Below are 25,477 nucleotides of genomic sequence, written 5' to 3'. Positions count from 1 at the left end.
CCCACTTTGAGGCCGTCTAGCTCCGTCTTTCTCTGTTCGGTCGAGACTGGCGCGGGGGCTTCTCCTTCTCCATCTTCGGCGGGACTCCACGAGCGGCGTGGCAGGGGCCAAGGCCCGTAGGGGCGGGATCTCTGGCGGCGCGACCTAGGCCCAAGGCTGGCGGGGGTGGGGTCCTCCGACGGTGCGGCCTGTGGCCATCGAGGTGAGTGGGGCCGACAGGGTCCTCCGGCGGTCGGTGCCCAGGGCCAGCGGGGCGAGCTCCCCAGGCGCGTGCCCAGGCGGCGGTTCTGGCGCACATGGCAGGTCGGGCAAGCTCCCCAGGCGGGGTGAGAAGATTGGGGAAGACTGAGGAAGAAGAGGCAGGATGGTGGGGCCCACTAACGGTGGCTAACGGAAGGAAAAAACGGTACTCATCCCACTCACTGCAGTGCCTCCAACCAAACAAAAAATCAGGACGAACCCATCCTTCTGAACCAAACATGAGTCGGGACGATCTCATCCTAAAAAATTAGAATAGGACCGACCCATCCTATCTCGTCTCCAAACCAAACCAAGCACACGGTAAGAAAACCCATTTGCACGACTCTCCCTATTTCTTGTTGCCTTTATGCCAGTAATGCAGTCTTGCGCGGAAAGGGAACGCCGGAGTGCGAAGTGGGCAGGGACGGCCCTTCCAAAACCGAGAGAAACGATGAATTGGAAAATCCTCCGGGGCTAGGCATCCCATCCCGAGCCGGCGGCTCCCAGTTCGGTACGGCGTGGCCTACTACCACTGTTTGACAGGATTAATGAAACGAAAAGCTCTGATCGAACTCGAACACAACCATGCACGCACGCAACGAAACGGCGGTGGTTATCCGGAACGGCCTGGGGTTGGACGAGGAGGAGGAGGAGGCGTCCGACGTGTCGTGATCAGGGGCCATGACCGCCGCGGTCTTGGTGGACTTGGTTACTGGCAATGGCAGGGAAATAAAAACGAGGCGCTGCGCTACCCGCCGGAACAGGGGCCCTGAGGGAGACCGGAGTAATCCGTGACCGTGAGGTGAACGAGGATGCGGCTGCGGCGGCGCGGGCGCCCGGCCGCCGCACAGGGGAGGAAGCAGCGGACGGACGGTGGTGGTGGTGGCCCGTGGCACGCGATAAGCCTTGACGCCCTGTCCCCCTTGCTCGCTTCCCTAATCCTCGGCCACGTCGGCCACTCCCGTTCTTATCCCCTCGAATCAAATCCCACTCATCATCCCCTGCCCGGCTGCCCTTTTCTCTCTCTCCTAGTCTCCTTCCGGTCCTCGTCCTCGAACCCCTTAACTCCAGCAGCAACTTTTCTTCCCCATAGCTGGAATAGGAATACTACGGCTGTCAGGTGTTCAATCATTGCCATAAAAATCACCGCGGGATCGAACGCACATCAACACACCGATAATAACGAACGGCGTTCAGATTTCATTCGAGTACTGCCAGCGGATTACGGTGGTCAGCACCAGGTCACTTACCGACGGCCACGTGCCAGGCTGCCGGGAACGGTACTGCGCCAGCCCAGGCTTTCATCCGACGCCTCGCTGACGCGCCCCGCGCCGCGGCACGCGTGTCCCCGGGGGTCGGTGGCCGCCCCCCGGGCCTCAGCCTCACCGTCCTCTCTCTTCCTCTGTCCCCCACCACTATATCCGTCCCACGGCGCCGCGCTCCGCTCCCAACCGCGTCGCGTGTCCAAAACATTCTGCGGCCTGTTGGAGGGCAGCACCAAGTATCACCAGTCTAGGGCCTACTCTGGTTACTAGAAGGAGTACTCGCAGGCACCAGCTAGCTTCCGCACTGCGGCCAGAACCAGAAACCAGAGCGGCAGCCTTGCGGCGCCCGCGTGGAGGCGTGGAGCATAAAGCCGGCGCTCGCGCTGCTGGCAGCAATCCAATCCCCTGTTCTGCTCTGTTCTCCCGAGTAATCACAATTCAAGCCTTCTTCGACCTCGAGCTCGTCGTCATGAGGAGCGCCGCGTCCCTGTCCCTCGTCTTGCTCCTCGTCTTCGTCGCGGTCCCGTCTCCGGCTCGCGGCTGCGACCGCTGCGTGCGCCGGTCCAAGGCCACCTACCAAGCCTCCTCGCTCGCCCTCAACGGTAATCAGGCATCCACAGGCTTCTGCGTTTCGGTTCATTTAATTTGTTCGTGGCTCGAAAGATTGGTCTGGCTGACCTTGTGGTTGCTGAATTGTGCGCCCGTGCAGCCGGTTCTTGCGGGTACGGCTCCCTGGCCGCGTCCTTAAACGGCGGCTTCCTCGCCGCGGCCAGCCCCGAGCTCTACAGGGGCGGCGTCGGCTGCGGCGCCTGCTTCCAGGTAGGTTCCTCCTCCTTCCCCGAGCTGTCCGCGACGGCCGACGGCCCCGATTCCTCCGCGTGTCGGTGGGCGAAACGGATTAAATTAAGCGGGGATCGCCCATTGCAGGTGCGGTGCAGGGACAGCGAGCTGTGCAGCGCCGCCGGCACCAAGGTGGTGGTGACGGACCAGGCGCGGACCTCCTCGAACCGCACGGGCCTGGTGCTGAGCGCCGCGGCGTACGCGGCCATGGCCCGCGCCGGCGAGGCCGCGCGGCTCCGGGCGCATCGCGTCGTGGACGTCGAGTACAAGAGGTTGGTGGTTGCCCTGTTGCTCCTCCTTTGTCGCCGCCCGCGGTGCCGTGCGCGAGTACGGCGTCGGTAGTGTGCGTCATTTCGGTTTCGCTCGCACGTGCCGATGATGCAGAGAACAGCTGAGATTTTTTTTTTGGTGTTTTGGGGAGAGAAGAAGAATTAACAGCTGAATTTTGTGCGGGCAGGATCCCATGCGAGTACGCGAACCGCAACCTGTCCATCCGCGTGGAGGAGAAGAGCCGGCCGCCGAGCCAACTGTCCATCAGGTTCCTGTACCAGGGCGGCCAGACCGACATCGTCGCCGTCGACGTCGCCACGGTAAGCAAACTTCTCCCCGCTCCAAACAAGACATTTTATCCTCCTTTTTCTCATAACGAGTTTGAAAGCTGAGGTCAACAAAGCAACGTTGGATTGGAGTTCACCGGCGGTTGATTAACGTGGTTGCCGGTGTGTTTTTTGTTGGCAAATGCAGGTCGGGTCGTCGAACTGGCGGTTCATGACGCGGGAGCACGGGCCGGCGTGGAGCACGGCGCAGGCGCCGGCGGGGCCCCTGCAGTTCCGCCTGGTGGTGACCGGCGGGTACGACGGCAAGTGGGTGTGGGCGGAGTCGGAGGTGCTGCCGCGGCGGTGGGAGGCCGGCCGCGTCTACGACACCGGGGTGCAGGTCGCCGACGTCGCGCAGGAAGGGTGCTACCCCTGCGACACGCACGAGTGGCAGTGACGCGCGGGCTGAGCTGTGAAAAACTGTACAGTTCTTTTTGCCTTTTTTTTTTCTGCATCTTTTGCTCAATACCGTCCATTCTTGGATGGATGGACGGATGGAAAAATATGAAATGATGAATGGAATCGGAGAGGGAGAGTCAAACGTGCCGTTGCAACTTGGTTCGGCCTTTCTGTTCCCCCACTTCGATGTGCGGCGGAGTTGGAACGCACGATGTGCTGCGCGCGTAGTGTGCTGCGTGCATGATGGCTTTGGCCGTCAACGACGAGCGCTTCCACTGGCGGCTCGCTCAGGGCCACCCAACGGCACGGGCAGATGCCGTCGTCACGACGGGGAAGCCGGGAAGGTGATGTCACGAGGACGTAGCTGGGTCGGAAAGAAATGTTCGGCAGGGTTCAGCCAGCGCGGGCAACGGTAGGCTCCCTTGTGTAAGCGGACATCGGTGATGCTTTCTGGCCGGTGACATCGTGCGGTTGTTTTTCAAAAAAAAAAAATCGGTTGTTGAGTTGAGCCTACTATGACGTATGATCGGCGTTGGAGTTGGAACAGAGTAACCGGCATTTGGAGTTTTGGACTTTTGCCGTTGCAGCATGCGTATCGGGCGGATTAGGTGGGCGTTCAGTGCTTTGAAACGATCCAGCCGAGAGTTCATATTTTGGACATGAGGCTCCCGATGCGCACTTTTGCTTTCTTTCTGCCGGAGCGTTATGCTCTGATGAGGAACACGGTTGGTGCCAGGGCGGTTGTTTCGCTTCGTCAGCCGCGCAGCGAGGAGCCGAGGAGCTGGCGCATCATACGATTTGCTCGCGCTGGGATTCAGTGAGCAGAGCAGCATTAGGGCATCATACTCTTCTCTCTTCGATGCCGCCAGGCATCGGTCAGAGGCGCAGAGCGCGGGTGCGCCTTACGCTTCATCGCGAACACACGATGGTATGTGCCATCTGCACCGTACGGGAACGTTCGTCAGATTCAATGAGAGCGCTTCGACATCTTCTGTACTGGCTACTACTGATCCATGGCTCCAAAAGCATTTGTTTCTGATGCCGTGGTGGGCCGGTGGCATCATCGGCTGTTCAGTCTGCGTGTTATCGACGTTGAAACAGAGCAGCCGGCGTTTTAAATTTCGCTGCTGCAGAACTTCCTTTTTTCCTCTCTGCTTGAGGGCGTGATGTTCCACTTGGAGCCTGTTTGGTTTACGTCATGAAGCTGTTCGGAATGATCCGAACCTAAAACCGAACCTGACGTGGGAGTTTAGTTTGTGTCACGGCATCAACTCGTCCGGCACTAATAGGTCATTCCGCGTAGTACGCTCCCACAGGCCAGCGGCAGGCAAATCTCATGGGCGAACTCATTCCGCAGGAAAAGCGGGACGAGCTGATCCTTTTTCACGTCGGACTAGTCCATGCCGGATCAATTGAATCTTCAAACCAAACACGCTGTTGAGCCCCGCGCGCGTCCCCTAGTTCAGGGCGCACGTTCCGGACAGAATGGCCCGATTGATGCCGTCCTTCCGGACGAGGACGTGATTTTGCTTTCTCCGTGCTTGTCAGCCTGATGTTCGGATAGACACGGTCCCGGTGACACCGTTGCTCCCTTTTTCATAAACCCTGATAGTGGAGCTCGTTCCCATGACTGATTGTTACTGTGCGAGGAGAGCTCGCGCTCGCGTTCGGAACTTGTGATCCGGTGACAGCGTTTGACGCTTCACGGCCGCTGGACATATCAGCGTTCGGCAGGGCGCGGGTGTGCGTCGGGGCTCTTCGTCGGACGTGAACGGATCCTCTGCTCACGATGGCATGCGTCGTCGGCACCGCACGGCCGAGAGCCCCGAGACATCGAGCGGCCTGCTGTCACCAACGTCAATCGGTTCCATTGAACCATCCGATAAGAATTACTCAACGATTCTAGTACTAACTTCGCTCGCTCGCTCGCTGCAGGATGTAATTCAGAGAAGATACAGAGCAGGGGTACAAGAGAGGATGCAGCAGAAGTTTTCGAGAAGCAGCACCGGAGCGCCGAGGCCGAGCTCCCGAGGTGGCACATTAACCTTTCTCTGGCCCACCAGCCTACGCCTTCCTTTCTCTTCTTTCTTGCTTGCTTGGTTCGTGTCGCCCAGGCCCAGAGTTGCTCGGTCCGAAAATATAGCGGCCTGTTCATCTTCTCTCCTTGGTGGACTCAGAAAGGCCTAATTCATCCAGCCAATTCCAATTGCAAACTCAAGGCCCACGGTCGAAACCGTAATGGAGCTGTCCTTCCTTTTCACAGCGGTTTGGAACAGAGAAATTCACGTGGCGCAGGACGATTCTGACTTCCCCTTTTCACTGCCTGGCTGGCTGACTTGCCAGCATATCATCGTGACCGTCTTTCGCGTCGTCCTCCTCCTCCCCGGCGTCGCCGTCCGCACGTCGAAGCGTTGGTATGGTACAGTCGCGAAAAGGGCAGTAATGGCAGACCTCGATCGAGCTGGAACTGCGTGCTGTAGTACAGTAGTAGTGTAGTTTACCTTTTGCGGTTGCGGGATTCAGGCTATGTTTAGTTCACTCCAAATTCTTAACTTTGACACTATGTAAAAAGAAGATTCTCCATCACATCAAACTTGCGGTACATGCATGGAGTACTGAATGTAGACGAAATTAAAATCTAATTGCACAATTTTGTTGTACTTTGAGAGACGAATCTTTTGAGCCTAATTAGTCAATATCTGGACAATAATTCACAAATACAAACGAATGCTACAGTAATTTTGACACCCAAAGTTGGACAACTAAACAAGTCCTCGGTTCGATGAGGTTGACTTGGTAGCGATGTGCCACTGCCACTGCTCTGTGTCCTCGGCGTCACATTGAATACCGCTGTACCACTGCATTGCTGCCTCGAGTCTCGACTGGCAGAAAGGCAGAGAGGCATCATCAAAGCTGGGTCTCGTGAAGCAGAGACAGGGACGGTTGACTTCATGACTTGTTCTAGAGGCTGCTAGATTGCCCGATACATGCAACTGGAGTATGCTGCAAGCCTCTTGCTCGGCGTAAAGGCTCTGCGAATTCGCAGCCGTCGTCGTCCCGGTCCCGTTGACACTTCCACATACTGGAGTCAGAGTGTGGACAGACGGCAACTTGGCGCCCGGGCGTCAATGCAACGCATAGGTCCAAGGCCCACGAGCGGCACTGTGCCTTCCTGCACGGGTATAACGTACAAGAAAGTCTACGCCCGTTCGTGAGCCCGTGACCTGCCTGCAGAAGACGATCGACGCGAACGCGTATGGTCGTGTGGGGTTCATTCATGCATCTGCTTGTTTCCTCGATCTCTGTTCCTCTCGATGACCTACCCGCTGATGAACACGCCCTGAACTGAACCAATCCGTGACACCAATATACTTTACAGACTTCAGAAGTGGACGGAGCGTTTGATGGGTTAAAATTTAATTCCTAAAATTTATATAAGCTAAATTTTAGCTCCTAAAATTTAGTTCTGCTGGGGTGTTTGGATCCATAGACTAAAATGAACTAAAGTCTATAAATGTTGTTGAATAAAGATAATTTTATCGTCCTTCCTTACCCCTCCTCTCCACTAGCTCGCAGGCATTGCCCCGCGCCACCTCCGCTGTGTGGTCCTCTCCACCACCTCCTCATCCTCTCCCTCCTCCTCGCCTCCGCCGTGCGGTCCCAAGAGGAGGCCGCCTCCAGCCCTGTCGTATCCGAGCCCCCCGCATCCGCCGCCGCCTCGCCTCCTCTCCCCCCGAGACTCCGTCGCCGACGACACCGCCAAACCCGCGCGCTCTCCCATCTTCCAGCCGCCTGCCGCCTCCACCCACGCACCCGCATCCAGCTGCTCCAGCGCCCGCGCCGTGGAGGCGGCAGGGGGCGGGCGGAGGCGACGGGGTGTCCCTCTTCTTCCTGTTCTTCGGCGGCGCTCGCGTGGCAGCACGGCTCGCCGCGACCCGCCATGGCCCTCCATCCCCGAGGAAGGCTACAGCGAGGGGGAGGGGCAACCGGGGCAGCATAGGATGGCGGACAAGGCGGAGGATGGCCTGGGCTCGGATCCGGCGGGCGCGATGTCGTTGAAGAACGCGGCGATGGTGGAGCTCCGCGGCCGTGCACGCCGTCATGGCCTCCAGCGACGCCTCCGCAGGGCCTTGGAAGAAGCCGCCGCCGCCGATCCGATCCGTGAGGCCGCGGGGGGCGGGCTGAGGACGTGGGGCCGGTCGGAGGCGGCGGGCTGGCTGGAGGCGACGGAAGTTGGAGGCGGAGGAAAGGGAGGGGTGCGGGAGGGGGGACCACGCGGAGAGGAGAGAGGAAGGGGGGGCAGGGTGTGAAAATTGATGGGGAGGAGCACTTTTAGCCCCTTTTAGGGTCTCTTTGGGGCTAAAGTTTTTAGTCCAAACTTTAGCTATTCTACACTTTTTCTCACAGGTTTGGATCCCAAGAGCTAAATTTTGAGCTAAAAGTGCAGAGCTAAAATCTAGCCCTTGGATCCAAACAGACCCGTAGTGACGAATAAGTTTTACCGAAACAGTTAGCCATTTATTTATATGTCAGCTCTGACCTTCCGAGAGAGAGTGTGTCCAAGTCCAAGTCCAAGCTCCTCGTTCATTCATGTTGCAGATAAAACAAAAGGAAAAAATGGTTGACTCGTGCTAGCTTGTTCCCTGTAGTAGCTTATGGTGTGAGAAACCAATCTGTTGATGTTAAAGGCTCTGCAGTCTGCAGATTTTAATTTTCTGTCTCCGTTTACTGCCCCACGTACTGGAACCGGGAATACGGTGGGCAACTTATTGGCGCACCCTGGGATGAATGCAAACATGACACGTCCCACTAACACTACTAATACTGTAGTGGTATCTTCCTGTACGAGAAAGAGAAGTCTACGCATCGTGCGCCCGTGGCTCGGAGGGGATGTGGACGTGGAATCGCCTGGGACCTTAGGGGGCGTTTGGATGTCAGGGGCTAAACTTTAGCCCTGTCACATCACACATTCGGATGCTAATTAGAAGGACTAAATATGAGCTAATTACAAAACTAATAGCAGAACCCCTAGGCTAAATCACGAGACGAATCTATTAAGCCTAATTAATCCATCATTAGCGAATGGTTACTGTAGCACCACATTGTCAAATCATGGACTAATTAGGCTTAATGGATTCGTCTCGCGATTTAGCCTAGGGGTTGTGCAATTAATTTTGTAATTAAACTATGTTTAATGCTCCTAATTAGTGTCCAAACATCCGATGTGACAGGGACTAAATCTGGATGCATAGCTTTCAGAATTCAGCGACCTCCCTCTGACGATGAGACACTAATTGATGTCGTGCTGAACATCAGAGCGATGCTCAAGGTCCAGAACATCCTCCTGAAGACCTGAACTAATCCATGACATCACAGCATGTTTCACCGACTTCAGGACCGGACTGCTAGCTAGCGTATTGACTGGGAGATCGATCGATGCATGAGATTTTAATTATTGGCCGATCTGGACTCGAGACTACTACCTGGGATGGACGTCTAATTCTCGAACCCAGTTTACCTAACTTGCTGTCTACTCTTCTTGCATTATACTACTGTCTGTCAGCTCTGACCTCTCGAATATGTCTTTTCTTGATCGCCACATGTCGACGTCGATCTCAGGAAAAATATAAACCGGGTCCGGGACCGGCCCTCGCGCGTCACTGCAAACGACGAGACGGCGTGGGATCGACGCAGGCGCCTGCGCTTAACCAAAGCTCGATCTCGCGGCTGAAAAGGTCCGCCCGGTCTATTTTTAGAATGGTACTCCGCCGCAGCAAATTAACATGGCTGGCAGCTATCTATGCTACCGTTAGGCGTTACGTAGCTGCTGACACGAGGTGCCAGTCAAGGAGATTTGCCCTGTTCCGATGTTCTTCACTCTTCACTGCTCTGTTGGCCGTTAGGCGACAGCGACTGCTGGCGTAACTGTTGCAGTGCTACGTACCGTGGTTGAACAGGTCTCGCACAGTACTCTCGCAGCCGTCAGTGAACGCGTGCGTGCACTGAAACGCGAGGCGCATCTGATTTTACACGGATCGACCACCAATTCCTCCGTTAACACATGCTAATGCATGCATCCGCGATGCACGCACGCACAAAAGCTCCTGCGGTTCGTGCATGGATCCGTACGGGCGACACCCCTGGGGCCTGGCCCTGGCGCCCAGAGCCAGAGATGCTTTGCCGCCTCAGACGCACGACGAGCTAATGAACCACCAGACGCGCACTGAAAACACGTGACCGATCGATCCATCCATCGACGGGCAGGAGCCTAACAAACGGGATGAAGCTAAGCAAAAGCGCAGCTGCCCCGCGGACTCGCGTCGCCATCGCTCGCCGGAAGTTTAGTGCCGGCGGGTCCCATCACCCCATCCCATCGGCATCTCCATCGATCTGAAGCGAAACCCCAGCGGATGGATCAATCATTTGTTCTGTTGGGTGCAGCGCACCCGTCCGTGATCCGTCGCCGAACCGGGCGGGGACGAGGGGGGGTAGTCGGGACGACGAGCGAGCCGCGGCCCACCACGCACTCGCTTGCTCGCCAAAAGGCGATCGATCGATCGGGAGGGGGGAGCATCGCGCCGCGCATTCAATGCGCGCAGGCCTACGCACAGGTCGGAGGTCGCCGGGCGATCGGGTTCGGTCCGGACCGAACTGGGGCGCCAATCAGTGAGGTGAGGTGGGGTGGGCAGTGGCCGCGGCACGGGCACGGGCACGGCGGGTGGGCGGGCGGGCGCGGAGGGGCCCGGCGGCCGGACGTGCCCATGTGAGCGGAGATCGCCTCCGACGCCGGGCACCGGCGGCACCGGCACTGTGCGTTCCCTGATCCCTGAGCCACGTGTCCGCACCGGGATGGGGATACTAATGCTGTGTGGGGAGGAAATTTAATTTGTTGACGCACCTCGATGCCAAGCTGGCTTCTTTACGACTTTGCGATTTGGGGAGCATGTATAGAGCACCTGGTCATCTCGAGATTTCCTAGACTATTGGACTACTATTATCCAACTCATCCACATTAATCTATTTGCGCAGCGAATTTATTCGGATTTATAACTCCCTTGTACTCCAGGAGCGGAGCTTTGTTGAGACCAAACGAGGCCATGGCCACCCGTGCCCAACCTAATCTCCACTGAATAAACAGTAATTTTGCTATTGTTCATAGGTGTTTAGTGTTTAATTCTATAAGTTGGATCCTCTGATTTGTTTATCAAGCTCCGCCTCTGCTCCAGTACATACTAGCTCCGCCTCTGATTTGTTTTCATCTGATTTGTTTTCATCGGATGCAAAATTGATCGCATGTGGAAAACAGTTTTCCTTATGCAAACATAAGGAAAATTGTTATATAAGCTCTATGTGAAAATGTACGGAAGATTCTGGAGAAATTAAAATTGTTTCTATGGCAGTGATAGAAAGCCTTGAACCTTCCCTCTCCTCTTAACCTACTCAGCACCATACCTAAGCTAACATGAGGATTTAACATTCACATCCGTGGTACGGGATGCCTTGAACCAACGGGCCTGTTCGCTTCAGCTTATAAGCCGGCTGAAAAGCTGCAACGGCTGATTTATTGTGAGAGAAAAATACTGTTTGGTGGCTGATAAGCCAGCTGAATAAGCTGAAGCGAACATGCCCAACATTTCCACTAACCAACATGGCTTCTACATACTAGTGAATGGCGACGTAACATATTGCTACGAATTCGTCCTTAGCATTCCTCCCATTCAGCCATTCATGCCCTCAGATTCACTATCGATGTTTTGTCCCGATAATGATGCACATCCATATTCCACCATAAGGCGCACCATCGCCTTTGCAGGTCTCTATGAATTTGTATATGTTGTTGACCAATGAACCATAACATCGTTACCGAAAAGAGGCTCACCTCTGTTCCCACCTTCCTAAACCAAAATACAACCCTAATCCAGTTTGATTGTCATTGGTCTTTGGATAAATGTATTTCATGACTTTTAGATGTCAAAGTCGACTCAAAGCAAAAAAAAAATGTGAGCCATACTAGGAATATTATACGCATTCTTAAGGACATGTATTATATGATAATTTTGGGCACTATTATTCTATGACTTTACTTGACCAACAATCCGTTGCTACACTGTTCCCTGCACATGAGATTCCCCTTGTTTGCAGCCAATGCCCAATGTGAGATCCCGGAGCAGTACAATGGACAGCGTGTTCTTAGCTAGGTAGTTCCAGTTTACACGTTATCACACTGTCCAGCTGCGCAAAAGTGATGTTCCAGGTCAGGAAACAACCCCCACCAACGACAAACAGTAACTCATGCTTGCTTAGCCTGGTTTGGTTCCTCCTGCTTATTTTTAGCACCCGTTACATCGAATATTTATACTAATTAGAAGTATTAAACGTAGACTATTTACAAAACCCATTACATAAGTGGAGGCTAAACGGCGAGACGAATCTATTAAGCCTAATTAGTCCATGATTTGACAACGTGTTGCTACAGTAAACATTTGCTAATGATGGATTAATTAGGTTTAATAGATTCGTCTCACCATTTAGCCTCCACATATGTAATAGATTTTGTAAATAATCTATATTTAATACTCCTAATTTGTATCTAAATATTCGATGTGCCACGTGTTAAAAATAAACAAAGAACCTGCTGTCTTTTCCAGTTCCAGCACTTCCCCGTAGCTAGGTTCTAGAGTCTAGAGTAGGGAGTATCAGTATCTTGTCCAATAAGATATCTGGTTCGCAAGCATCTTTCTTCGGCCACAAGCCAACCAACTCCATCCCATTCCGAGGCAAAGGCAAGCCAAGCCCCGGTCAAACGTGTTCCACTCACCACCCACCCGTGCGGGCTCCGCTCTCTCCCTCTCGTCTCTTACCAGCAGAGTACTACCAGTCTACCGCGCCCGCGCGCTGGGGATCCATCCACCCCATCGTCCACGTCACATCGCGGCACGATACCCATACGCCCCTATAAAACACCGCGCGCCTCCCCCCCGCTCACCACCACACCCCGAGTCACCACTCACCACCGCATCCAAGCCCAGCGGCCGGCCTCTTCTCCTCCTCGACCAAAGCAGAGCAAGAAGAGCAAAGCAAAGGGCGGAAGCAGGCTTGCAAAGAAGCCGGGCGCGATGGCAGTCGGGTTCCGTCGGACGCTCACCACGCTGGCGTCGCCCAAGTCGGTGGCGCCGTCGTTCCTCCTCGACTGCGCGCGGCCCAAGAAGCTGTCGTACGCGCGGGTGCGGTCCACCAGCCTCCCCGTGCGCCTCCACCCGCTGGCGGCGGCGCTGCACGACTCGGCGCGCGCGCTTCTGGCGTGGGCCGACGCGCCCGCGCAGACGGGGCCCGCGTGGGTCGCCGACGGCGCCGGCCGAGCCGGGCGCGTCCTGGCGGGGCTCGCGGACCTGCTCCACCACCCGCAGGCCCGGGACGCGCTCCTGCGGCACCCCTGGACGGAGCAGCTCCTCGACGACCTCCTTCTCCTCGCCGACCTCCACGGCTGCTTCCGCGAGTCGCTCGTCGCGCTCAAGCAGCTCCTCGCCGAGACGCACGCCGCGCTGCGCAGGCGCGACGGGGCCCGACTCGCGGCGGCGCTACGGGCGCAGCGGCGGTCGGCGCGGGAGGTGTCCCGCCTGGCGTCCTCCGCGCGGGACCTCTCCCACCGCGCGGCGCCCGACGACGAGTCCGACGAGGCCACGCTCGCGGACGCCTTCGCGGCCGCCACGGCCGCCGTGTCCGCCGCCTCGTCAGCGGTCTTCGCCGGCGTGTCCACGGCCTCCGCCGAGTCCGCCGCCAGCGCCGCGCCGTCCCCGAGGACCCCGACGTCCTACTACCCTGGCATGCATGACCGCCAGCCCGATGTATCTGGTGACCGACTGCTCGGCGGCGGCGGACCGTGTCGTTCGAGGACTCGTGCAACGAGGAGGAGGAGGAGCGGAAGGCGGCCATGGGCAGGGTGCGCGGGCTCGAGCAGTGTGTCGACGCCGCCGAGTCCGGTTGCGAGGAGGTGTACCGCGCGCTCGTGAACGCCAGAGTCTCCCTGCTCAACCTGCTCACGCCCACATTCTGACGCCCCCTTCTTCTTTAGCTTCCTCCTCCTCGTGAGGATCTTCTTGAGAGATCAATGCCCAGGATTCCATTTCGGTTCGTTGGCGGTGTGTAAATGCTGTAAATACTCCCTCCTCCGGATTGTAAAGCGAAAGGAGCTGCAATTAGCTGAGAAGACTCTGGATTTTTGCGCTTGCCATCTCCCCCTGTCCTCTGCTTCTGCGTGTTCGCCCAAACAGGCTTGAAATTTTGAGTGTTTTTTCCCCGCAAGTGAAGTTAGCAATGCACATTGTTTCAACTTGACATTGTATATTTGTATTTGTCAATTTCTCGGTTGTGAAGAGAAGATTGTTGTTCACTTTCACCGCTTGAGGAAATGTGAAACCACTCGTACCAGGACCTGTCTTGATCCCTCTCCCTGTCGCTCTTTCACTTTCTCAGACGCACGGGCGGCAGCATGCATGGAAATCGGAATGGAGACTCGCCGCGCCGAGCATGGAACATTGCCATGCGGAGGCATTGATTCGGCGGAAATCTTTGCGGGGTCGGTCTTTCCGGTCGGTTCGGCGTCACATGGACTTGTATCTGCGGAGTTAATGTGCCACGCTGGGGTGATGAGTGGCTGGCCAAACCCTTTTTTTCCAGTGATGCAGCCGCGCCACCTCTCTCCCCCTGTAGCGAGCGAGGTTGACATCTATCCTCCCGAATTAAAGCCTCGCTTCGCTTGCATTTCCGCCGATCGAACCCACCCCTGCCGATGCCAGCGAGTTCAGACATCCGGAAGCCAGAACGACCCTCAACTGATTGCCGGTAATGTGGCTCTCATGGCACGTCACATTCACATAAATCACATCTGCTGCTGATCTACTGCTACTTATGTACATATATCAGATAGCCGGAACTTGCTTTCTTCACATTTTTCGTCCATGCAATGCAAGAAGTCTCCCGCTGTTTTCTGAATACATGTATCAGACACTCAGACTTGTGGTACCTAGTTTCAGACTTTCAGATCGACTGAACCATCACCATCAGTTGGCCCGGCCACAACAAAGCTCGCCCGTACTACGAGCTAAAAAGGCGAAAGCAACCCATTACCGGGCTCGTCAGTTTGAACACTTGCCCAACAAGAGAAAAGTGGCAGCTCACTTTTGGAGTAGGGTCTCTCTAGCTCCATTCTTCTGATCTCGAGTCCTGGCTGAACTACCCAACCGATTATCTAGCGGTAGTACAGTCGTCAGTGGCTCGCGCGCGCGCGTCGGTGCGGTTGGCTCGCATGCGAGGGCGAGGGCGAGGGCGAGGGCGATCACATGAACCGAATCAATGTAGCCTGGAAAATAATTGAGCTCCTTGCGATCGGGCGATGGCAATAATTGGGGAGGAGGCTGGTCGATCGATTCGATCATATGATGTGGCTAGATGGGATGCTGCAAGCCTGATCATTGGAACGGAGGAGGCTTTGGACGCATCCGTCCAGTTCCCATATTCTCGCGGACGAACAAGGAAAATCTGAATCTATGACGAGCGTACGAACGTATATAGAGTGGAGAGCGCGTATTGGACTGGATGACTGAATCTAATGCCGATCGATCATTCGGTGGTTGGGATGGAAGACCATTTGCTGTCTGATTTGGGCCTGGATTTCGGCCGTTCGGTCGGATTCCTCGGCGGCCTTGGGGATGCGATCGATCCGGTGCCGCGTGCGTCCAACTTACCGGGGCATCGGTGTCTTGTCGTTGGCGACGACGACGGCGACCGGGGCGAGGACGAGGGCGTACGGCTGTGCGTTAGGAACTGATAGCGTAGGCCTCCGTTCATGCATGAGCTCGTGCGCGCCCGTGCTAATCAAGTGATGATATTGTATTGCTTCCTGCCGAGAAGTGAGGCGCTTCGATGGCGACGCGCCTGGCGAGCGTAAAATAGAGGGCTGCCAAGTACGCGCGAGTTGGTGGATTCTTGTTCAGTTGTTCGCTTGCATCCACATCGACCGCCGGCGATTTTCTTTGGTTTTTTAAGCGACGAGTGTGTGGTAGAATAATGTGGAGAAGCTATGGAGCAATCTTTAAAATTCTTGGCCAATCAGTTTGTCAGTGTGAAGAGACAGTAAGACAGGATAAAAAGGGAGATCAAAAAATTGAAAAAGTGGTGAAAGAGAGAACCACCGCCTTTTTCTTAGCTGATTGTGCCACCACTTGTGCTTTTGTGTGTGCATGGATCATGGATGATACCATTCTTTTCTCTTCCTTTCATCGTGGTGCTTTGGCCCCAACGTGATTGAACGGGCCTGGAACGGGAATGGACTGCCAACTTGCGCTCCACCTTTTCAGGGGCTTTTGATGATGCTATCATGCTAGAGCCCACCGCGATCCGCACCGCGCGGGATGATGGATCCATCCGTCCAAACCGATAGCATTTGGCACGTGATGAACGTTGGCAGTGGAGTTCTGGGGTGGCCATGACATGGAATCAATTTTTACTTCCATATGTCATATGCATAGTATTCTCCTTTATTATCAATGTACTGATCTTATTTTGTCCAGCATGAATGTATATATGAACTGATCTTATTGTAACTCTGAGCAAACTGATATAGTTTTGATAGGCATGTTACCAGTGGCGTAGGCAGGATTTTCACTCTGGGTATTCATTGTAAAGAAAATAGTGAGATTTCTTGATCCAGATAGTGACTGTTGGGCCTACGTACATATATGAGCACTAGAAGTATACACATACTAAACATTTTGTCCAAAGCCAGGGGTATTCATGTGAATACCTATGAATACCCCTAGCTACGCCCATGCATGTTACTCAGTTAGGCAGAATTCGATCAGAAGTATGTATGGGCCGTTTCTTCTCTTTGCAAGAAGAATGTTCGGGCTCGGAAGAATAGGACGAGCAACAATGAATGGTGTACAGCTGCACAGATCAAAGCACAGATGTACTGGATGCGAATTAACATCTTTACAATCAATGAGCGTCATGTCACTGTCTTTGCCAGAGGGACAGTGAATGTGATGCAAAGCAATGTACTCCCTCCGTCCCAGATTGCAGATCGTTTTGGTTTTTCTTGGTGTACAGATGTTTGTATGCACCTAAATATAATGTATATCTAGATACATACAAACATCTATGCACCTAAAAAAGTCAAAACAACCTACAATTTAGAATGGAGGGAGTAGGCAATATGAGCTAGATAAGATAACATTAGAGAAGTTAACCATTGGTTGCATCCAGTCTACCTATATGCACAACTGTGTGCCAAAGAGAACAAGTAGTGGATACATTGCATCTACATGGCCAATGAACAAAAGAGGTACTCAAATGTGTCCTGGATGAGAATTAACATCTTTACAAACAAAGGGAGGGTGTGTTTGACAGTCAGCTCCATCAGTTTTTCATATGTGTGTGTCAGAGGAGGGGAGAGAATCCTGTGTTGACATGTCACCACAGGATTCTCACCAAAAATCTGAATTGGTGTATAACTATCTCACCAAAAATCTGAACAAGAGCATGATCCGTCTTTGAATTTGTGGAACCTGTAAGGATCTCTCAGAACAATTTCCCTTTGGTAAACCATGCTAACCAGCTTAAACACCAGATGGCAGTCTGCACAGACCCTGAGGTTCTTGAATATCCTTATTGTAGATCCTTCTGGCACAGCAATAAGCCCATATGCCAATGCAAGCTTCTCACTGTGGTTCCACAGGTTCTGCTCTTTTTGCTCTTCATCCGTATCATGTAGTGCATATGAAGTATCAGCAACATAGCCTACTTCCCTGAGCTTTAGCAAGATTTCATCCAACTTTGCATATATCTTGTCTGCGTGCATATGACTCCGGTCACCTATGCCAAAGGTGCTCACCTCATTCTTCAACTTAAGCCAGCTGCAGGCAGGTCTTTTGTTCAATTTGATGGTCTTCATGTGGCTTCTTAAATTGTCAACATCTACCCATCTTGCGTTTGTAGCATATAAGTTTGACAAAAGAACATAAGCAGAATCATCAAATGGGTCCAATTCCAGGAGATTTTTGGCGGCTTTCCTCCCAATATCCAGATTTTTGTAAGTTCTACTAGAGGACAGCAAACTCCTCCATATTAGATCATTTGGCAAGACTGGCATTTCATCAATAAATTTCTCTGCATCTGCAAATCGCCCTAAACGACCAAGGAGATCCACTATGCAAACACAATGTTTTATTCCAGGAGAAACACCAAATGTAGATGCCATAGAGTTATAGTAATTGATGCCCTTGTCTACCAGACCAGCATGACTGCAAGCAGAGAGAAGAGCAACAAATGTCACATAGTCTGGCTTTTGCCCCATTGAGACCATTTGCTCGAACGTATCCTCAGCTTCCTTAAAATAGCCATATTTTGCATAGCCTGATATCAATGTATTCCAGCATTGCGTAGGCCGACTAGCAGGATCAGGCAGCATTTTCAACATATCATCCATCTTTCCACATTTCCCATACATGTCCATTGCAGCATTAACAACATGACTATCAGAATCCAACCCACATTTCACACTAAGACCGTGTAGCTGCATGCCTTCTTCTAATGATGCCAAGCATGCACTGGATGACAAACATTCAGCTACACAAAAACGATCAAGTTTGTTTCCAGCATGCCGCAAATCCATGAAGAGCTTTAGAGCTTCCTCTCCACGGCCATGCCGTACATTGGCAGCTACAATAGCATTCCAGGAAATGGCACTTTTATTCTTGATTCTGCAGAATATATCAGTACTAGATTCCAAATCTCCACAGGTTGCATACATTGTTATCAATGAGTTTGTAATATACTCATCTGATAATAATCCAGTCTGTGCTATGTATGCATGTAATGCCATTCCATAACTGTGCAAATCATCTGATGATTTGAAAGACCCCTGGAGATTTATCATTGTGATATAATTTGGCTTTATTCCGGCACCTCTCATCCAAGAAAACACACGCATTCCCTTGGTAGCATCTTCAAGCGCTGCATATCCCCCAATAAGCACATTGCAGCTTACAACATCACGAATGGGCATTGATTGAAATACTCTCTCTGCATCTACCAGTGAATTGCATTTACAATACATTGTGAGGAGAGAATTACTAACCAATAGGTTGTCGTGAAGATTTCGCTGCAATATCATGGCATGAACTGTTCTGCCATCCATCAAGGCTTCTGGAGTTGAACATGCTCCTAGAGCACTGGAAAATGTCATGTGGTTTGGTGGACCTTCATCAATCTGAAGTAACTGACTCAATGTCTCCAATGCTTCAATACGGCTATCATTCTGCACGTAAGATGAAATCATAGTGTTCCAGGATATTATATCCCGTCTGCTCATGTTCCAGAACAGAGACTCAGCCTCATCCAGTTTCCCAGCAGCAGAATACATATTAACCAGAGCATTAACAACCAGAACAGAAGAATGCAGACCACTCCTGAGACACAGGGAATGAATCCCACTTCCCTGGGCAACATGATCTGATGAGGCACAGACAGATAACAAGCTGCACAGAGTTGTCACATCGGGCCTCACTCCACCATGAAGACGCATATCTGAAAGCAGCATAAGACATTTGCTGCAGACTCCTTCGTGTGAGTACATGGATATCATCGCATTCCAAGATATACGGTCCCGCTCCTCCATTCCATCAAAGAGCCTCTCAGCGTCCTGCACCCTCCCAAGGTTCCCAAACATGGTGATCAGAGAATTTGCCACTGAAACATGTGTCTGAAAGCCAGAGAGCACGACATGGGCAGCGACCTGAAGCCCAGGCGCCTCATCCTCCAGTGACCCACACAAGCTGACCACCGTGGCAAAGGCATTCGCATTGCACGGAACACCTTCCCTCCTCATCCGGCGATAAGCTGCCAATGCATCGTCCAAGTACCCATTCGACGACAAGGTCACCATCAGTGCCGTCCACGACACGACGTTCCGCTCAGGCATTTCCCAGAACAGTCGTTGGGCCTCCGCTACCAGCCCACGGGAGCCATAGAGGTGCAGGAGCGCGGTCCCAATGTAGACGTTCCCCATGAGTCCGGCCCTGTGAGTGAGCGCGTGGATGGCGGCGCCGCACGCCACGCCTTCCTCCCAGCCCCGGCGCTCGCAGGCCTTGACTAGACTGGCAAGCGCAAAGCCGCTGAGCGGGATATCATGCTCCCGCATGTCCCTCAGCAGGCCGAACGCAGCGCCGTCGAGGCCGCAGCGCACGCATCCGGAGACGGCGGTGTACCAGGAGGAAGACGTCCGGTGCGGCATCTCGTCGAACAGGTGGAGGGCAGCAGCGGGGGATGAGCGTTGGCGGAACCAGAAGGCGAGGAGGGTGTTGCGGTGGAAGGCGCTGAGCGGGAGTGCGCGGCGGAGGGCGAGGCCTTGGACGGCGCGCGCGAGGAGCGGGTGGTCGGCGAGGCCGGAGAAGCCGGCGTGCGGGAACGCGGCGATGGCCGGGTGCGGGTGGGTAACGAGGAGGTCGAAGGGTGAGGCGGCATGTGGAGCAGGAGGGAGGGGCGCGGGAGGCTGCGGTGGTTCGAGGGGACATGGCGCCGCGGCGGCGGCGAGGCGGCGCGCGGCGAGGCGTGGCCGCGGCCGCGTGGTGGCGTAGCGGTGGCAGCAATGCTTTGCCAGTTTCGTTTTTCCTATTTTTTTCTTTTGCGGAGAAGGAAGGAAAAAACTGCAGCCACTTTAAGAAATCATCCAAAAGGATCAGCCCAGTCCAGCGTAGAAATCATCGTAGCCATGGGCCCAGACCTCGCACCGGGCTGGCTGGCGGCGCATTCTCTAATCTGCCGGCCCAGCACATCATCACTTTCTTTTTTACCCGCGTTTCTTCTCCTTGATCTGGCTTCCAATATTATTAGCGGCAGATTTGGAGTATGCATGTACTATGTCCTCTTTCTTTCAGTGCGTCTCGTGACAAATAAAATCTTCGTGTGTACTCCCTCCATTCTAAATTGTTTTAGTTTTTTAGATTCATAAATATTATTATACATCTAGATATAGTGCATGTCTAGGTGTATAATAATATCTATGAATCTAGAAAAGTCAGAACAACCTATCATTTGGAACGTACAATTTGAAACAGAGAGAGTAATCACTAATTTCACCATCTCAAAAAATAGAATCACCAATTGCTGGCTGCAATTCATGTGCTCCTGCAGTTTGATCAAATGGAGGAGCACCTTACTCCATGCTCCTGCAGTTATTCCTTTTTGTTTCGTAACACATGACTTTGATTCTTTTTTATCTGGCTCCAAGAACATCTGGGCTTCACGGAGGAAGCCAACAGGCAACAGCCAAGAAAGATGAATGGTTGCCGGTTGCCAATTGGTAGGAGTAGCCATGTCAAAATTAAGCAGCAGCGAGTCCAGTAGACCAGTACTCGATAAAGTGCAATGCTGCCGGTTGGTAGGAGTACCACAGTGCAATGCTGCCCTTTAATTATTGGTGTTCGACTATGCCCTTGTTTACTTCCCAAGTTGGGAGGTGCCAAATTGGCATTTTGCCATAAATGCGACACTGTAGCGTTTCGTTTGTATTTGTGAATTATTATCCAAATATTGACTAATTAGGCTCAAAAGATTCGTCTCGCAAAGTACAACAAAACTGTGCAATTAGTTTTTGATTTCGTCTACATTTAGTACTCCATGCATGTACCGCAAGTTTAATGTGATGGGGAATCTTCTTTTTACATAGTGTTAAAGTTGGGAGTTTGGAGGGAAGTAAACAAGGGCTATACTCCCTCCGATCCCCGAACACTGTTCGTATAGAAAATTCTAAGTAATATAGTAGCAAAACTAAATTCAAATTCAAAGTACCATAATAACTCTTTTTAATCGGATGGATTACCGAGTAGAATTAATTATGCATGCACGCTTGTAGTAAATGTCGGATCTATTAGTCTTCCTTATTTAGCGAGTCTGACTCGGGTATCGATGGTGGGAGTAAATAATCGATTCGTTAACTGGACCAGAAGGTATTATGAGGACTATTATTGGATGGTCTGAAAGTTATATGAATACTCTTTGTAGGAAAATTTTGAACGCTAAACGAACAGTCTTTATGTGACGGAGTCCACAAAGTGTTCGTCCGGGCCACTGATTGCAACCGGGACATGTAATCTAGGTTCCCTATTCTCTGGTCCTCCTACTAGTACTATACTCCCTCCATCCCAAAATAGATGCAATTCTAGAGTTTAGACAAAGAGATTGAAAGAGGGAGAGAGGCAATCGACATATTGTATTGATCATCTCAGGTGTGTTTTATACACGTACAAGCACACCATGCACGTCCGTCAGTGACGGGCGTCGTGGCAGACTGAAGGAACCGGTCATGCTACCTTATCCTACAATGCTAACACCCCTCCTCAGCCAGTGCATTGGCTGATTTGATGCACAGACTGTCTCGAAAATCTTCAAATAGAGCTGTTGGAAGACCCTTCATGCAAACTGATGCTTGGTTGGTACATGAAGAACACGCAGTTGTCCAAGCGCTGTCTTCTCGCGAATGAAGTGGATATCGAGTTCCACATGCTTGGTCCAGCGATGGTGCACCGGATTCTCTATGAGGTATACGGCGGAGACATTGTCGCAGAAGATGATGCTTGCCTTGTCGACGAGTAAGTGCATTTCACGCAGGAGATTATGCAGCCAGCAACACTCTGCAGCCGCATTGGCTACACCTCGATACTCAGCTTCGGCACTGGAGCGTGAGATGACGGCTTGCCTCTTGGATGACCACGAGATCAATGAGTCTCCGACGAAGATGCAGAAACCCGATGTCGAACACCGTGTATCCGGGCAACCGGCCCAATCCACATCGATGCACGCTGTGGACGAGGAGCCACGTAGATGCATGCCATGCCAAGTAGTACCGCGGACGTACCATAGCATGCGCTTGATCAAGTTCCAGTGGATGTCCCTTGGCATGTGCATGTGCAGGCACGCCTGCTGCATAGAGTAGGCCAGCTCTGGTTGGGTCAGTGTCAGGTATTGCAGGGCTTTGGCGATGCTCCGGTAGAGCATGGCATCTCCGAACGGTTTGCCATCGTTGGTGGATAGCTTGGGCTTGGTGTCGACCGGTGTTGAGGCGGGCTTGCAGTTCGTCATTCCTGCACGTTCAAGAATGTCATTCGCGTACTACTGCTGATGGAGGAAGAAGCCATCGGCAGTGTGCTGGACTTGGATGCTAAGGAAATAGTGTACGGGGCCGAGGTCCTTCATGGCGAACGCGTTGTGAAGTTGACGAATGATGGACTGCAGAAGTGTTGTCGAGGACGTCATGAGGAGGATGTCATCTACGTAAAGCAGTAGCCACACCGTGTCGTTGTCGTGGTGAAACACGAAGAGCGAGCTGTCGAAGCCCGTGGAGACGAAGCCGAGGCTTCGAAGACTCGGTAAATCGTTGGTACCATGCACGCGGTGCTTGACGGAGGCCGTACAAGGACTTCGTGAGAAGACAGACGTAGTCGGGCCGACGGTCGTCGATGAACCTGGTTGGCTGTTGACAATATACACGTTCCTGCAATTCACCATGCAAGAACATGTTCTTGACATCCAGCTGATGCACCGGCCATCGGTGAGAGGCGGCGAGGGTGAGGACGGTCCGAATGGTCGCAGGCTTGACAATGGGAGAGAACGTCTAATCAAAGTTGACGTCAGGGCATTGGTTGAAATCACCTACCACCCACCGAGCCTTTTGTCATTCCAATGTATCGTCGGGAAGGAGCTTGTTCTTGAATATCCACTTGCGACATGCTGGATCATGCAGGGCCGCACAAACACTGGAGGGCATGGCGTGATCGTCCACCGTCGTGGCAACTTGAGCGTACCGAGGATTAGGCATGAAGATCCCTACCCTAGCACGCGTCATGATGTGGTGTAGAGGTTGTTGCGTAGTCGACGATGTGGCCGTTGCTGTAGGTGTCGAGGTGGACGGCACTCCGGACGCCATGGGTGACGTCTTGGATGGTGTTGCAGCGGTTGGGCTGCTCGCGAGAGCTGCCGGTGATGCTGATAGTGTCGCCGACGGTGTTGAGGCGGTGGGCATCGTCGGTGCTTGTGAGGTCGTGGACGTCGGCGTCGTCATCGTTGAGGGTGATGTGGCGGTCGCTGGTGCCGCAGGTGCTGAGGATGATGTAGCTGGAGTCACTTGTGCCGCAGGTGCTGAGCACGATGTAGCCGGAGTCACTTGTGCCGCAGGTGCTGAGGACTCTGGTGTCGAGGACGGCCCCTGGGCGATGGGCACATGTGTCCAGCGTGTTGGAACGTGACGTCGATGAGTCGGAGGTGGTGCTGGAACAAGCTCGATGATGGGTGGAGCTGTTGGAGGAGTGGGAGCTGGAGGCGCCATGGTCCTGAAAGGAAACTGCTGCTCGTCGAAGTAGACATGCCGAGACATGATGATGCGGCGGGTCGTGGGATTATTAGCAGCGATAGCCCTTCGTGTCCGTAGGGTAGCCCACGAACACGCAAGCGGCGGAGCGTGGCGCAAGCTTGTGTGTAGCAGTGGTGGCCAAGTTTGGGTAGCGCAAGCACCCAAATACTCGCAAGTGATCGTAGGTGGGAGCGTGCCCGTAGAGAAGCTCGTAGGGAGTGGCGTTGTTGCGTGGCCAGCAAGGGTGCGGTTCAGCGTGTATGTGGCTGTGGCGAGTGCGTCGGGCCAGAACGCCGGGGGAATGCCGCCGTGGAGGAGGAGTGCGCGGACACTGTCGTTGAGTGTGCGGAGGACCCACTCAGCACGGTCGTTCTGCTGCGAAGTGTATGGGCACGTGAGGCGCAAGATGATGCCGTGTGTAGAGAGAAACGAGTGTAGGGCGTGGTTATCAAACTCCTACCATTGTTGGTCTAAAGGCTGCGGATGTTAGCTTTGAATTGTGTTTTGACATAAGCATGAAAGCATAGTATAGTAGGCAAAACATCAGACTTGTGCCGTAACGGAAATGTCCAAGCAAAATGAGTATGATCATCGAGAATGACAAGGTAAAATCAATATCCAGAATCGCTTAAAATAGGCGTGGTCCATACATCGCAGTGAAGCAAATCAAAAGGTGAAGACGCAACATTATTTAAGCAGGCGAACAGGAGATGCATGTGCTTGCCAAGACGGCAGGCATGGCACGTGTGGTCCTCCGTTCGTGAGGAAGAGAAGTTGAAATTGCGAAGTAAACTAGAGAGGGAGGCACTGCCCAGATGGCCGAGGCAAGCATGCTAGAGCGCGGATGTGGTTGGTGTGGTTGCCGGCACTGGGGCGGAGTGGATATAGGTCATCGGCAGAATCACATCGGAGGAGCACCGTCCTCGTTTGCAGATCCTTGATAGAGAATCCAAAAGCATCAAATTCCACAGTGACATTATTATCACGAGTTACAGCTCTAACTGAGACTAGATTCTTTATACGAGGGGCAAACAAGAACATTTTTAAGTTGAATTGGGTTCTTAGGTGTGTGAATGGAGATATGACCGGTGTGAGTGATGGGAAGAGGCGCGCCATTGCCGACAATAATATGAGAAGGATTGTGAGAGAGCGGGTGGCTGTGAGGAATACCAGGGTGTGTTGCCACATGAGAAGAGGCGCCAGTGTCGAGGAACCGTTCGCCGCCACCGTTATAGTTGTTGGAGTTGAACTGCTGGCCGTGGAGTGCGGCGAGAAGACCGTGCGCGACTTTGTTGTCGAGTGGAGCCGATATGTTGCTATACGCCATCAGGGCATGGGATCCGTCGTCGCTGCCACTCGGACGGGCATCGAGAACACCTGTGGCGCGGCACTGCGGCACGAGCCACGCCTGGACAATGCCCGTCCATGGGTTGTTGGCGTGGTTCCACTGCACCGGCGCCTATGTTCCCGTCGGCGGCGTGGAGGTGCCGCGGCCACAGCCGTCACCCTTCTTGTGCTTCTTCTTTCGGTTGCTGCCGCCTTTAGTGGGGGAGTAGTTGTGTGGCGGAGTTGACATCGAGGATAGCGGCTTGGATGACGTGATGGTGGGAGTAGTGGAACCGGCAATGAGAAGAGCTATGGCTGCCTCCATTTTGTGGGTGCGCTCAATGTGCGTTTCCTCCTGGATCAATGTTGATCGCAAGTAGAGAAAGGTCGCAAGAGGGTTTTTGATG

The 25,477-nt window shown here is 53.3% G+C and overlaps 3 protein-coding genes across 3 annotated transcripts; 2 read left to right on the top strand and 1 right to left on the bottom strand.

The window, feature by feature from the left end:
- Positions 1 to 1,560: 1,560 nt before the first annotated feature.
- LOC101770304 (expansin-like A2) lies at positions 1,561 to 3,495 on the top strand (the record flags this gene model as incomplete). Its single annotated transcript, XM_012842762.3, has 5 exons — positions 1,561 to 2,107; positions 2,215 to 2,324; positions 2,433 to 2,617; positions 2,803 to 2,935; positions 3,090 to 3,495. Coding segments are annotated over 5 exons (1,224 nt in total), but the record flags the coding sequence as incomplete, so codon positions are not given.
- Positions 3,496 to 12,456: 8,961 nt separating this feature from the next.
- On the top strand, positions 12,457 to 13,394 carry LOC101769738. Its single transcript, XM_022829751.1, has 2 exons — positions 12,457 to 13,185; positions 13,233 to 13,394. Exons 1-2 carry the CDS (start codon positions 12,457 to 12,459, stop codon positions 13,392 to 13,394), a joined length of 891 nt encoding a protein of 296 aa, XP_022685486.1.
- A 3,160-nt stretch (positions 13,395 to 16,554) lies between these two features.
- On the bottom strand, positions 16,555 to 20,031 carry LOC101769337 (pentatricopeptide repeat-containing protein At3g24000, mitochondrial). The gene has a single exon (XM_022829865.1). The coding sequence runs from the start codon at positions 19,629 to 19,631 to the stop codon at positions 16,857 to 16,859; it is 2,775 nt and encodes a 924-aa protein (XP_022685600.1). The 5' UTR covers positions 19,632 to 20,031; the 3' UTR covers positions 16,555 to 16,856.
- Between the last annotated feature and the right edge of the window lie 5,446 nt (positions 20,032 to 25,477).

The sequence above is a fragment of the Setaria italica genome, chromosome IX, assembly GCF_000263155.2.
Source record: "Setaria italica strain Yugu1 chromosome IX, Setaria_italica_v2.0, whole genome shotgun sequence".
Lineage (NCBI taxonomy): Eukaryota > Viridiplantae > Streptophyta > Magnoliopsida > Poales > Poaceae > Setaria > Setaria italica.
This window is presented reverse-complemented; position numbering and strand designations above follow the sequence as displayed.